Source organism: Sorex fumeus, unplaced genomic scaffold (assembly GCF_029834395.1).
Source record: "Sorex fumeus unplaced genomic scaffold, SorFum_2.1 ptg000002l, whole genome shotgun sequence".
In the NCBI taxonomy this organism is placed as follows: domain Eukaryota; kingdom Metazoa; phylum Chordata; class Mammalia; order Eulipotyphla; family Soricidae; genus Sorex; species Sorex fumeus.
Window position 1 is genome coordinate 56,776,941 of NW_026606059.1, and position 13,247 is coordinate 56,790,187.

The 13,247-nt window shown below is 45.5% G+C and overlaps 1 protein-coding gene across 1 annotated transcript in view; it reads left to right on the forward strand.

Annotated features, from left to right (window-relative positions):
• Positions 1 to 385: 385 nt before the first annotated feature.
• Positions 386 to 13,247, forward strand: part of TMEM65 (transmembrane protein 65) — a 48,597-nt gene continuing 35,735 nt past the window's right edge. Inside the window, exon 1 of the mRNA XM_056112384.1 lies at positions 386 to 1,170. Coding sequence (XP_055968359.1) covers positions 870 to 1,170 — 301 coding nt within the window. The 5' untranslated portion in view covers positions 386 to 869. The remainder of the gene's footprint in view (positions 1,171 to 13,247) is intronic.

A 13,247-nucleotide genomic window follows, 5' to 3' on the forward strand; every position in this document is an offset into this window, starting at 1 on the left:
CAGGCCAGGCAAGGGGAAAGGGAGGTGCACCTATGGGAGCCGTGCAGATTTGGGCATAAAAAGCTGGGGTGGGCCTGGCGGCCCGTTGCATTCTGCAGTCGGCGTGAGAACTGAAGACTCCCCTTCCTTCTTTCACACCTCCCCGCCGCCCGTAATTTTTAAAAATGTGGCCGCGGGGCGGGTGGAGCACGCGCGGCTCCACATCCACGTTTTTGGGCTGCCGACCGAGAGCCGGTGGGAGGCGTGAGTACCGCTCTCCCAGCCCGTGTTGAAGCGCCCCGAAGGCCCGGCGCCGGCGTCTGCGCCTGCGCCGCCCTGGCCCCGCCTCCGGCCCCGCCCCTCTCCCTGCAAGCCCCGCCCCGTCACCCCCGAGACCGCCGCTAGGGGTAGCGGCCGCGGCGGGGGCTCGGGGCGCGGTACCGAGCGCGGGCGAGGGGGGAAGCGCGAGGGTGGGAGAGGCGGCGGGCGAGGAGGCGGCGCCCGAGGAGGAGGGCGGCGCGCGGCTGACTCATCCCTCTGGAAGCGCAGACTGACAGACACGCAGCCTCGCCGAAGCCGCCCGCCCGCCCGCCGCCCGGGAGGCGGCCGCCCGCACCCCGCACCCTCCTCCCCGCGCGCCCTGCCCCGGGCGCTCTCCGGGCCCCGCCGCCTCCGAGAAAAGTTTTGCCCGGGTCCGAGGGGCCGGAGCGGCCGCGGGCGCGTGGGGCGAGGGCCGGCCGGGGCTGGGGGCGCGCGGGCCCGGCCAGTGCATGGTGCCCGGCGCCGCGGCTGCCAGTCGGGAGGACCTCGGGGCGCGGTCGGGCTGAGCGCCGGCGCCTTCTCGCTCCGCTCCGCTCCGCCGTCCCGGCCCGCCGCGGGGGCCCCCCGCCATGTCCCGGCTGCTGCCGCTGCTCCGGAGCCGGAGCGCGCGCAGCCTGAGGCCCGGCCCGGCCGCCGCCGCCGCGCCCCGGCCGGCGCCGGCGCCCTGGGGCTGCTGCGGGCGGGGGCTGCTGGCGCCGCTGGCGGCCCCGGGCGGGCCCCGGGGGCTGGGCACGCACCCCAAGAAGGAGCCCATGGAGGCGCTGAACACGGCGCAGGGCGCGCGCGACTTCATCTACAGCCTGCACTCCACCGAGCGGAGCTGCCTGCTCAAGGAGCTGCACCGCTTCGAGTCCATTGCCATCGCGCAAGGTGAGGAGGGCGCGCGGCCCCGCCCCGGGACCCCCGCCCCACCCTGCACCCGCCACCCTCCGCGGGGCCGGTCCCGCCCGGGACGTCCGAGGGGAGGAAACTTTCCGCCGCCGCCACCGCCGCCGCCGAGTGTCCCCGGGGCGGGTTAGGACGGGGCGGGGAGGGTGCCTGGCTTGCTCGTTTGCTCGCTTGCCCGCTTGCTCGCTCGCTGCCACCCCAGCCCGAGCTGCAGCCTCGATGGGGCCAAGGCGCTCTCGGGTTTTTTGTTTTTTATTTATTTTTGTTTTTTAGTTGTTGTTGTTGTTGGCCTCGGTTTGCATTTGCAGCCTGCGTGCACACCCCCCTTCGCAGCGCGCGGCGCCCCGGAATCCTGCTGGCTGCTTCGCGGGTGCGCGTGCAAGCCGGGCAGGTGGCGCGCCCGGGCCTCCGCCCCGCCGTGGCCAGAAGCCCGGGAGGCTTGGAAGAAAACTTGGTGGGTTGGCGCGAGGGTCGCCAGGGAGGTCGGGGTGCCCGGAGGAAGGGCCGTGGTTGTGGCCCAGCCCGAGATGCTGTGGTCGGCGGCTCCGCACGCGCTTCGAGTGGATTTCGTGCTTTCACCCCTGCCAGGTCCGGTCGCCGGCAGCCACCACACCTACCCGTTGCTGGCTGGCGAGCCCAAGGGGGGCTCAGCGGGGTCCAAGCCCCACGTCCTCTCTGTTGCCCCCCTAGCCCCAGAGGCGGAAAGGTCGCAGTCGGGGAGAGGGGCTTCTCCGCGGCATCTGTCTGGGCTTTCGACAGCTGGCAGCAGGTTTCTGCCGGGAGTGCTCTGCAGCGGTGCAAGCCGAGCCCTTTGTTAAGCTAACATGTTAATGTGGGAGATGTTTTTGAAAGCCAGGGCTGACTGCTGGTAGGTCAGAAATTTGAGGGCAGGTGCGGGGTTGGGGAGGGGGGGAGCGCCAAGTTCAGAAATTCAAGGGTGAGAGGAGGAGACTCAGAAATCAGCCAGGGTGGAAAATATTCTACACGAAGACGGACGCGAGTGCCATTGATGCTGTGTGTTTTGTTTCTTTGTTTCTGTTTGTTTTTTTCAGCTGGGTGTCACACCACGTGATGCTCAGGGGTTACTCCTGGCTCTGCGCTCAGGAATCACTCTGGGCGATGCTCCCACCGGAGACTATATGGGGTGCTGGGGATCGAATCCGGGTTGGCCGCGTGCAGGGCAAGCACCCTACCCACTGTACCTCTCTGGCCCCAATGTGTTTATTTCTGATGTGAGTTTGAGGGGTGGTGTTTGCTTGCCTGTTCCCCATCCTGAAGTCGGTGACTGGGGAAGCATCCCATGGATTCTAGAGTTGAGTGCACTTTGATTGGAAACAGACTGGACGTGCCAGCGGCACTTACTTACAGTGTTTATTTGGTCTATACATAGGAACTGGGAAAAGAAATTTCTGCTTTATATAAACATGGGGCTGGAGTGATAGCACAGCGGTAGGGCATTTGCCTTGCACGCACCCAGCCTGGCCAACCCGGGTTCAATTCCTCCGCCCCTCTCGGAGAGCCGGGCAACCTACCTAGAGCATCTCGCCCGCGGGTCAAAGCCTGGCAAGCTACTGAGAGTATCCGGCCCGCAGGGCAAAGCCTGGCAAGCTCCCCGTGACATATTCAATATGCCAAACACAGTAACAAGTGTCACAATGGAGACGTTACTGGGCCTGCTCGAGCAAATCGATAAACAACGGGAGTACAGTGACGGTGACAGATATAAACATGGATTATCTATATTACTTGAGAAACTTTGTATGAGTGCACCCTTTAACGCCTTATTTTATTTCTCAGTTCAGGAAATAGTGAACCAGTTAAGGATTGTGTCTTTCCTGACATTGTCTACCCTCCATAACATGTTTTTATAGGAAGACTAACATTCATTCAGTTACTAAATTTATGTTATATGAAGTCATAATCAATTATGGCTAGCATATTGGTAAGCTATGTATACATTAAGTGTGTAGTTTAAAAATACTCAATTCTCAGAGTGTTCTCAAGATATAGTCATTAATTTCCAATACCTTTCTATATGGAGGAAGTTATTCCCCGTGAACATGTATTTGGCCTTTTCTAAATAACTTCTTGGAAATTCTGCATTAACAGTACAGGATCAGAGAACTGTAAGTGCCTGGCAGTTCTTGAAAAGCATTTCCTGCTATACAGCTGGCTAAATTTTACCTTTTACTTAATTTTGGCATTTGTCAGCAGTATTACAGTATTACAGTAGGAATGATAGATACATTTTCAATAAAGGTATTTTTTAGTTTAATATGATTTTTAACTATTTTGGAAAGTATTTGTAAGTCCTACAAAAGGACCTATAAATCAATGGTGATCAGTGGGCTTGAAGTAAAATGAATAATTAGGTAAGTTACGTGAGGAAGTAATTAATTTAAATTGGTTTTGTTCAAGAGAAACAGACAAGGTTATTAAAAACAATGGTAGTCAGATGTTTATCTCCTATTTATAAGCTGAAGAATTTCAGAGTTTCAGATGTTATTTTTGTCAGTGTTGGTGACTAAATTATTGCCCTTTGACTCAAATGACTCTTAACGGATGCTGCTGCTTTAGTTTTTCGATCCAGGCTTCATATTCCTTACTGTTTTCAATAGCAATACATATAGTTACTTTGGAGATAACTAGAATTATTGGTAGTACATTTTACTTATTAGTTACTTAAGATAAAGAATACTTTATCATATTGAAACTGTTTACAGCTCATTCCATGATTAAAATCAACATTTTCTCTCAATTAGGCATACAGTCCATATTTTCCTTTTTTGTTGCTTTTTGAACATTTTAAAATACTTGAATGCTAAGTGTGTATATACACTAAGTACACTTTCTAATTATTAAATTCTTTTTAAGAGAACTGTTTCTTATTATAGGGAATGCTATGCTTTTTTGATAGGGTGCTTGTATGATCTGACAAGTATTTGGAATATGTAGTGGAAACGTTTCAGAAAAAAAAAAGGCCCATGCTGTGATAAGGTAGTGAGATGTACTGTTAATACTTGGTACATTTGCCCCTTTCTGTGTTTATCAGTAGGCATGTGATATAGTCTATGACAAGATAAAGCTTTATAATCAGTTTGTAACAGATAAGGCAGGATTTGTGGGATGTCTTATCATGGTTAAATAAGATACTGGGATTTTAAAAAAAGTTACAACTGATTTTCTCTCCAATTCCTTTCTCAAATTATGCACTCAACTTCATCTCTTCTTCATTGGTGTTTCATTGGTGTTTACAAGTAGGATGGGCAAGCTGACTTAATACAGTTGCTTTTCACTTTTTATTTTTTGCTTTTTGGGTCACACCTGGCGGATGCACAGGGGTTACTCCTGGCTCTGCACTCAGGAATTACCCCTGGTGGTGCTCAGGGGACCATATGGGATGCTGGGAATTGAACCCGGGTTTCCTCGCATACAAAGCAAATGCCCTACCCGCTGTGCTGTGCTATTGCTCCAGCCCCTGCTTTTCACTTTTAGCTACGATTTAAAAAATAGAAATTTCTCCCAACTTTCACAATTAATATTTTAATTTTTGATTATTTTAAAACTTTTTTAAAAATAGCAGTTTGAATTTTAAAGGCAGGACAGTGCTCATCGTGTTACTTATTTCTTGCCTTATAACAAATTACCCCAAATAATAGGTGCTTAAAATGAACACGTTTTGTCTCTTAGTTTCTAATATTGGCAACAATTAAATGGGATGGTTTGGTTGAGAGTCTCCATGAAGTAACAAGAAAGTTAGAATGTTTTGAAAATTTTTTTATTGCATTCCCGTGAGATACACAGTTACCAAGTTGTTCATGATTGGGTTTCACTTATACAGTGTTTCAACACTCATTATACAGTGTTTCAACACTCCCTTCAGCATTTTATTTCCCCCTCCCCCCATCAATGTTCCCAGTTTTCCTCCCACTCCCTCCCCCTCCAAAATAAGAAAGTTTTAAACTGTGTGTCATCTACAGTTTTGTCTGGGGTTGTAGGATCCACATGTGCCCGCCGCAGGGCTGCCTGTGTGTTCTCAAGACCTGGCAGCGGGTTTCCTTGCTCGTTCTTGTTGATGAAGGAGAGACGGAGCAAGCCTAAACTAGAAGACACAGTCTTTATGTTGTTGTGATTTGGTTTTGCTTTTGGTTTGGGGGTTACACCCTGGTATTCCTGACTCTGCACTCACTAATTACTTCCTCCTGGCATTGCTTGGGGGATCATATGGGATGTGGGAGATGGAACGTGGATTATCTACACGCACAGCAAGCACCCTACCTCCGTATTATCACTCCGACTCAGCCACAGTCTTTATGTCTAATCCTAGAAGAGATCATTTCCTTTGCCTTTTGTGCATGTTGTGGAGGAATGCAATATAGGGTGTAAATACCCAAAGATAAAAATACTTTGCAGCATCTTGGTGACGGCCTTCTACACTTACTTAAGGTGATGTACTTAACATCATAAAATTACACAGAGAGACAAACAAGTACTAACTTTTGGGGAGATACAGTGATTTGAAGGAAGGAACTTCCTATAGAATTATTTTGTGATATCTACACTTAAGGTATTTTAAAATAATTCTTTTTATACATATCTTATAAAAGCTTGTGTAAGTTTTATCTTGAGGTAAGTTGAAGTTTTTCTAGAAATGGTAGGCCTTTAAGACCTTAGATTTGTGTATTTTTTTGTTTCTTTGTGGTAATTATGTACTTAATTTTTTTTTACCATTTATATTCACTCATATAGAAGCATTTTATAATTCTAATTTTTTTTGTTTGTTAGGGGGCCACACCTGGTGTTGCTGGGGATTGAACCTAGGTGGACTGTGTATAAAGCAAATGCACTATCCATTGTATTTTCTCTCCAGCCCTATAGTTCTAAACTTTAATTGTTGTAGTTTTCCCTCTTTTGTGATTGTTTAAGGTAGAACAAGAAGCTCTCTGAGCACTTGCTATTTTTCATGAGGACTTTGGGAAATAAAACACCAGAAGATTTTTTAAAAGTATCTGGTGTTGGGCCATAGCCAATAATACAGTGGGTAGGGCTTTTGCCTTGCACGTGACCAACCCGGATTCGATCCCTGTCATCCTATATGGTCCCTGAGCACCACCAGAAGTAATTCCTGAGTCAGAACAAACCCCTGAGTATCGCTGGGTGTGACCCCCCTGTCTCCTACAAAACAAAAGCCGACCCCCTAAGAAATCTGGTGTTAAAATTAATACTTAAAATACTTACAAGTATAATTTTTCATAGAGTTTGAACCACTAGGGGTCTTGGACTCTCCACCAGTTTTTTTCAGCATATTATTTGGGATTATGAGAGAAAGTAGCAATCTTGAGATAAATTGGAAATAATCTTGACTTGTTTTTTAAAATGAATCACTGTGAGGTACAGTTATAGGTACAGTTACAGACTTACAAACTTTCGTGCTTACAGTATCCCTCCCTGTACCTCCTGTCCCCCTCACCCCCCCCCCCACACCTTCCCTTTCACTCTCTCTCTCCTTTAGGTGTTGTGGTTTGCAATGCAGGTATTAAGTGGCCATAATGATAATCTTGACTTTTGCTCACAAATGTGACAGAGGCATGGAAAGCAATTTTATATTACAAAGTAAAGATATGTGAGTAAGGAACCAGGGGGATAGTTTATTGGGCTGGAGGGTATACTTTGCAAGGAAGTGTTCCATGCTCTGTCCACAGAACAGCTTGGCCCCCTGGGCACTGCTTGAAGTGACTAAGCAGTTGGCTGGGTGTGGCGCCCTCCCCACTAACCCCCACCCCCAAAAGATATTTGAATAAGTATATTCCAGTGCTTTTTTTTTTCAGTGGTGAAAGAGAAATAAGGAAGTGTACTTCTAACTAGGCCATGTAAAAGCTAGGATGAGGAGATGAAGCGTGTTCTAGGCAGGAGGAATGAGAGCTCCCTAATAAATTGAAAGCCTCTGTCTCTTGGGCTTAGGTAGAAAATGAAGCTTTTTGCCAATCAGTTATTTAACCAATATGGAAGGAACCTAATAATAACAGTGCATTCCAACAAGCCTAGTTCTGAGTACTTTAGAGTTATTACAAATATTGAAGTAGTTCTCTTATTAGGAATTTTTTCTTTTATTTTAAAACAGATTTATGCTTACATCATTCTTCAATCACATATCACTCAGTGCTTAGAGTTTTATGGACTTAAAACCATTAGTCTTTATGTGCTGGTCTGTGGGCTGGTATTGATATAGAGAAGTTGAAAATCAGTGGTTACTGCAAAGATTATTATAACTGCCATCAATGGACTAGTATGCAGGTAGGTGCTGGTCCTCAAGTTAAAAAAAAGATTTTAAACAAATACCATTCTAGGCTGGACGATTTGAAATAGCATCTATAGTAAACGTTGGCTGGCAGATGGGCTGGTCTCAGGGCTCAAGATTTACTTCACAAGCAGGTCTGACACTTTGGAGTAGGGATGGTGAGAAGGCTGGAGTCAGGGCGTGATTTGCATAATTGCTTAGCCCTAGGTACTTATAGAGAAGGCTGATCTCAACTGCTGTTGGGTTTTAAAATTGGGGTGGGGGGCACTGGGGCCACATTTGGCAGTGCTTAGGGATCACTCCTGGTGGTGCTCGGGAGACCTTGTAGGGTGCTGCTGATCAAACCCAGGTTAGCTGTGTGCAAGGCAAGCAAGCACTCACCTTACTTGCTGTGCTGTTACTCCAGCCCTTCAGCTGCAGCTGTTGACCAGAATATATGCATGTGATTGCCAGCATGACGGCCTCAGGCAGCTTGTAATGCAGAGGTATAGATTCCCAGAGAAAGTGTTCCAAGTGGGCTTATTAAGAACTGGAAAAACTTAGTTTTCTGTGTCTGCTGTAACACGTTGCCATCCATTTGGTGGTTTAACACAATGCAATTTCCCCGTCCCCAGTAGATTTCTGGAGGACTGAACTTTTTTTTCCCTGTTTAATTTTGTTTTGCTTTTTGTTTCACACCCGGCAAATGCTCAGGGGTTACTCCTGGCTCTGCACTCAGTAATCACTTCTGGCAGTGCTTGGGGGACCATATGGGATGCTGGGCAAAGTAAATGCCCTACCCACTGTGCTATCACTCTAGCCCCTGGAGGACTGAATTTAAGGGACTAAAATCAAAGTTCCTTAAATCCATTTCTGGATGTTCCAAGGGAAAATCTTTTCTTTGTCTCTTTCAACTTTCGGCATCCCTGGGTTCTTGCCATACTGCTGTACTCTGCTTTAGTTGTTATATAATCTCCCTCCTTGAAATTTTGCCCCTCTCTTTCACAGGCCTTCGTGATTACATGTAGGATAATCAAGGATAAATAATCCTACATGCTCAGAATCTTAATCTAACAATACCTGGGTCCCTTAAATCCAATCCCGGAGATTCCAAGGGAAAATCTATTCCTTGTTCATTTGCCACCGGGGATTCACCGGGTAGTGCTCGGGGGCCATGTGACGGCCAGGGACCAAAGGAACTCAGAGTCTTGCACCCTGTCATTTTTTAGCTATCTCTGGAACCCATTCTTTTTTTCTTGTGGTGTGAATGAGGACTTCTAAACTTTTCCCACTTACAACCCCTTTTTACCCCAGAAACGCAACATAGGCAAGTGCTGTAGAAAACAAACTCTGTATTTTTTATGCAGATGGTTTTGTTTTAAAGCAAATTGGTTTTTCTGAAGGGGGGGGAGAGAGAGACAGACAAACAGAGAGAACGAGAGAGAGGAGAAATGAGACTGAGCTAATGTGGGCTTCTCCAGAGGGAAGGGAGCTGTGCAGTTGATTTTAAATTAATCTTGGGTTGTTAACACCGACCTTTTAGGAAGCTGGGATCTAGGTCAGATTGCTAACTCGATTGCTCAAAAGGTTGAGCACACACTGTGCATCCTGGAGGCCAGGTTTTGGTCCTGGTACCACTGGGAGTACCACATCCCTGCCTCACTCCAGCATAGAGCTGGGAGTAGCCCTTAAGAACCATCAAGTATATTGCAAATCTCCCTCTGCTGCCCTCCTCCCCTCCAAAGAAGCTGTGATGTATGTCAGTTTTGTTCTTGCTTGTGCCATCTCTTCACTTACAAGTGCTTAACAAGATGTTAAATATTAGACACTTAGGTGTACAATGTAGAAGTTGTACGTTTTGTTGGTATACTTGCTCTGTTAGTCATATGAAATGTCTTTATCCCTAGTAACTTTTTTTTCTGCCTTTAATTTGTAACTCCAACAGCTTCCCTTTGTTAATATTTACTTGACATATCTTTTCTATTTTCCTACTTTAAACTGTTCTGTAATTTTATATTTAGGGCGCAACAATTTTTTTTCTGGTTAGTTTTTGTTTTGTTTTGGGGCCACACCCGACAGTGTTCAGGGCTGACTCCAGGCTCTGAACCCAGAGGCGAGCTTGATGAGCTGCTGGGGATCAAACCCAGGTCAGCTGTGTGCAAGGCAAATGTACCACTTGCTGTACTATCTCTCCTGCTATAGGGCACAAATTTTATACAAACTATTGGTACATTTTTATCCAATCTGATATAAAAAGTAACTTTATATATATCTCCATGTATATACATATATATATATACACACCTTAGTCTTAAAAACAAAAAGAAATTAGAAATAAGACTTCTGAAGCAGTTAAACCTGTCATACTTTAATTCACTAGTAATTAATTTGGTGTTGTTCATTTCAGTAGTCACCTACTGCATATTTTTATTCACAATTATGAGAAGCAAATCCTTATAAACATTTTGGATAGGAAAATAAAACAAGTCTGCATCTACAACTTCTAAAAAAATCAGGTGGAACAAAAAGATGAAAAAAAACTGTCACTGTCACTGTCGTCCCATTGTTCATCAATTTGCTCGAGCGGGCCCAGTAACATTGTGAGACTTGTTCCTGTGTTTGGCATATTGAATACATCAGGTGTAGCTTGCCTGGCTTTGCCGTGTGGGCAAGATACTCTCAGTAGCTTGCCGGGCTCTCTGAGAGGGGTGGAGGAATCGAACTCCGGTGGGCTGTGTCGGCTGCATTTGAACCACTATTAGTGGATATTGTTTTTTTGTTTTTCTAAAAATAGTGATGAGTTTGTATCACCACACCTATCCTTTCTGCTTTTCTTTGGTGTGTCTCACTCTAAATGAATAATAAGGATTGCATTGCTGGGTATAGAGTTTATTAGTGTCTTGCTCAAGTTGGTTGAATTATTGTTTAGATGTCTAGGGTTCTAGCCTTGTCTTTGACTCACAGGTTTATATCTGCCGTACATCAATGAAAAAAGGCACATTTAAACAAATAGTTACAAGTTAAAATGACATAAGTTGGTTTCAGATAAATCAGACATTGGTAATGAGAGATTTTTCTAGACAGAAGACTATGGGTAATGAAACATCATTGCCCTTAGGCTTCTGAGACTTCTAATTCGATGACTTTAGAGAGTTATAAATTTGAATATGTCCATTTACTCTATCAGATTTTCTCTGTCTTAATAATAGTATAATGATGACAATTTCACTATAATCAGATATTGTAGTCTTTATATTTGGTATTTTAATATAATAAAGCAATAGCACAGCAGTAGGGCGTTTGCCTTGCATGCGACCAGCCCTGCCGAGCCTGGTTCGATTCCTCCACCTCTCTTAGAGAGTCCGGCAAGCTACTGAGAGTATCTCGCCCGCATGGCAGAGCCTGGCAAGTTACCCATGATGTATTCGATATGCCAAACACAGTAACAACAAGTGTCACAATGGAGACGTTACTGGTGCCCGCTTGAGCAAATCGATGAACAACGGGAGGACAGTACTACAGTGCTATACATTAAATTTTAGAGTAACTCCCTCTATTTGTAGACATACTAGTCATCATTCAAAATGTCCAGAACATTGTACTATTTCAGTTGGCATACTTTTTATTTATAATTTTAATTTATTTTTGTTTTGAGGTTACACCCAGCAATGATCGGGGGTTACTCCTGGCTTTGCACTCAGGAATCACTCCTGGCAGTGCTCAGGGGACCATATAGGATGCCAGGGATTGAACCCAGGTTGGCCACATCCAACGCAAGTTCCCTACCCATTGTACTATTGCTTCAGCCCCAAGTTACAATACTTTATAGAATGTCAGACTGGTGCAGGAGTGTGTTGGAATTTTTCCTCCTTTCCTCTCCTTCTTCCTCCACTCATTCCTTTGGGTTGTTGTGAGATCTTTTCTTCAATGCAAAGATGTTATTTTTGAGTGTTTTTGTTGTTTCTATTGTCTGCATTTGGTTTTTCTGTAAAGTTTTCTTTCCTTCTCCTCTTTCTCCCTCTTTTCTATCTTCTCCCCTCCTTCCCTTTCTCCTCTTTCCTCTCTCTTTTTGAATGCTGTCCTCCTTCTCTTGCCCTGCTTCTCTTACCATGCTGTGGGTTTTAATCTACAGGTATTTCAAGTTCATAGACAATTTTTCTTTAGTCTTTCCAGCTAGCCATTGCATCTATCATGTTGTTATTGATCTTGACTGTTTAGATCTCATTTGAAGATCTTGGGAATATTTTTACTACTTCAGGTTTAGGACTGTTGAAAGCATTCTTGTTTTAAATACCTGGGAAGTAGTCAACAGAAATTTTGCTATTGATGGATCTTAAAGTTTCAGGCAAATATGAGTTAGAGTGGTTATTTAGTTTAACTTAGATTTTGTTTCCTTTGAGTTTCAGGATAGGTTTTTTATTATGCTGTTATTAAAAACATTTGTAGGGTTGGAGCGATAGTGCTGTGAATAGGGCTCTTGTCTTGCACAAGCCTGACCCGGGTTCAGTCCCTGACCGGTGTCCTGGATGGTTCCCTGATCGCCACCCAGAGGATTTTTGTGCTTCTCCCTAACAAACAAAGGAGCCAAAAAACATTTGCAATTGTAAAAATAACCTAGTATTGTGACTTTATTTATCATGATTCTTATGATGCAATTTATTGAAGAATGGTTTTCTTCTGCCAATCCTTTCCTTGGATTGGTGCCGATGTGAAGAAATTTCCTGCTGGTCTGTGGAAAAGTTATTGTCACTTAATGAAGTGTATGCCTGTATAACATTTTCACTCTACATTAGACTTTAAAACTAACATATAAACTGCTATCATAAATAGTGATCTCTATTTCTGTCCCATGGTTCTTAATAGTGATCTCTATTTCTGTCCCGTGGTTCTTCGCTTTGCTGATGACATTGTTTTAATAACACCAAACATCAGCCAAACGGCACAAATGCTGGCCGACTTCGACTGTGAGTGTGGAAAGGTCAGACTACAGCTGAATCTTACGAAGACAATGTTTATGAGAAATAGCCTCGTCCCTGACGCCCCATTCGCTTTCAACGGAACGACCATCTCCGAATGCAACAGCTATGTGTACCTAGATCGAGAAGTCAACATGACAAATGACCTGCACCTGAGCTGCGCAGGAGTAAGAGAGCAGCTTGGAACGCCTTCAAGAGCATTGAAGAAATAGCTAAGAGGACGAAGAACCTCCGGCTCCAGGCACATCTCTTTGATTCCACTGTTCTTCCTGCATTAACATATGCCTCAGAGACCTGGGCCCTACGCAAATAGGATGAGAACGCTATTCAGGTCTCCCAAAGAAGAATTGAAAGAGGTATGCTTGGAATATCACGTTTCACTCAAATGAGAGAACGAATCCGGAGTTCTGACATCCATTGACGATCAAGAATCAGGGACGCTGTCTTGTTTGCCAAGGTGTCAAAAATCAGATGGGCTGGTCACGTAATGAGATTTAAAGACGACCGCTGGACTAGAGCTGTTACTGACTGGATTCCACGGGATGTCTAGAGACTGCGTGACCGCCCACCTACAAGATGGTCAGACTTCTTCGTCAAGATCATGAATGATCGGTTTGAGGCTCTTCATGTTCCTAGAGCGAACAGATGCCATTGGGCTACACTAGCTCGTGACAGGGACAAATGGAGACATTACTGGCGTCTGCTCGAGGAAATCGACGATTAATGGGAAGTTAAGTGATTAAGTGATTAAGTAGTTCTTAAAAGTATCTCTCCTGGTCTCACTGGTGTGGGAGTGTTCAAAAGGT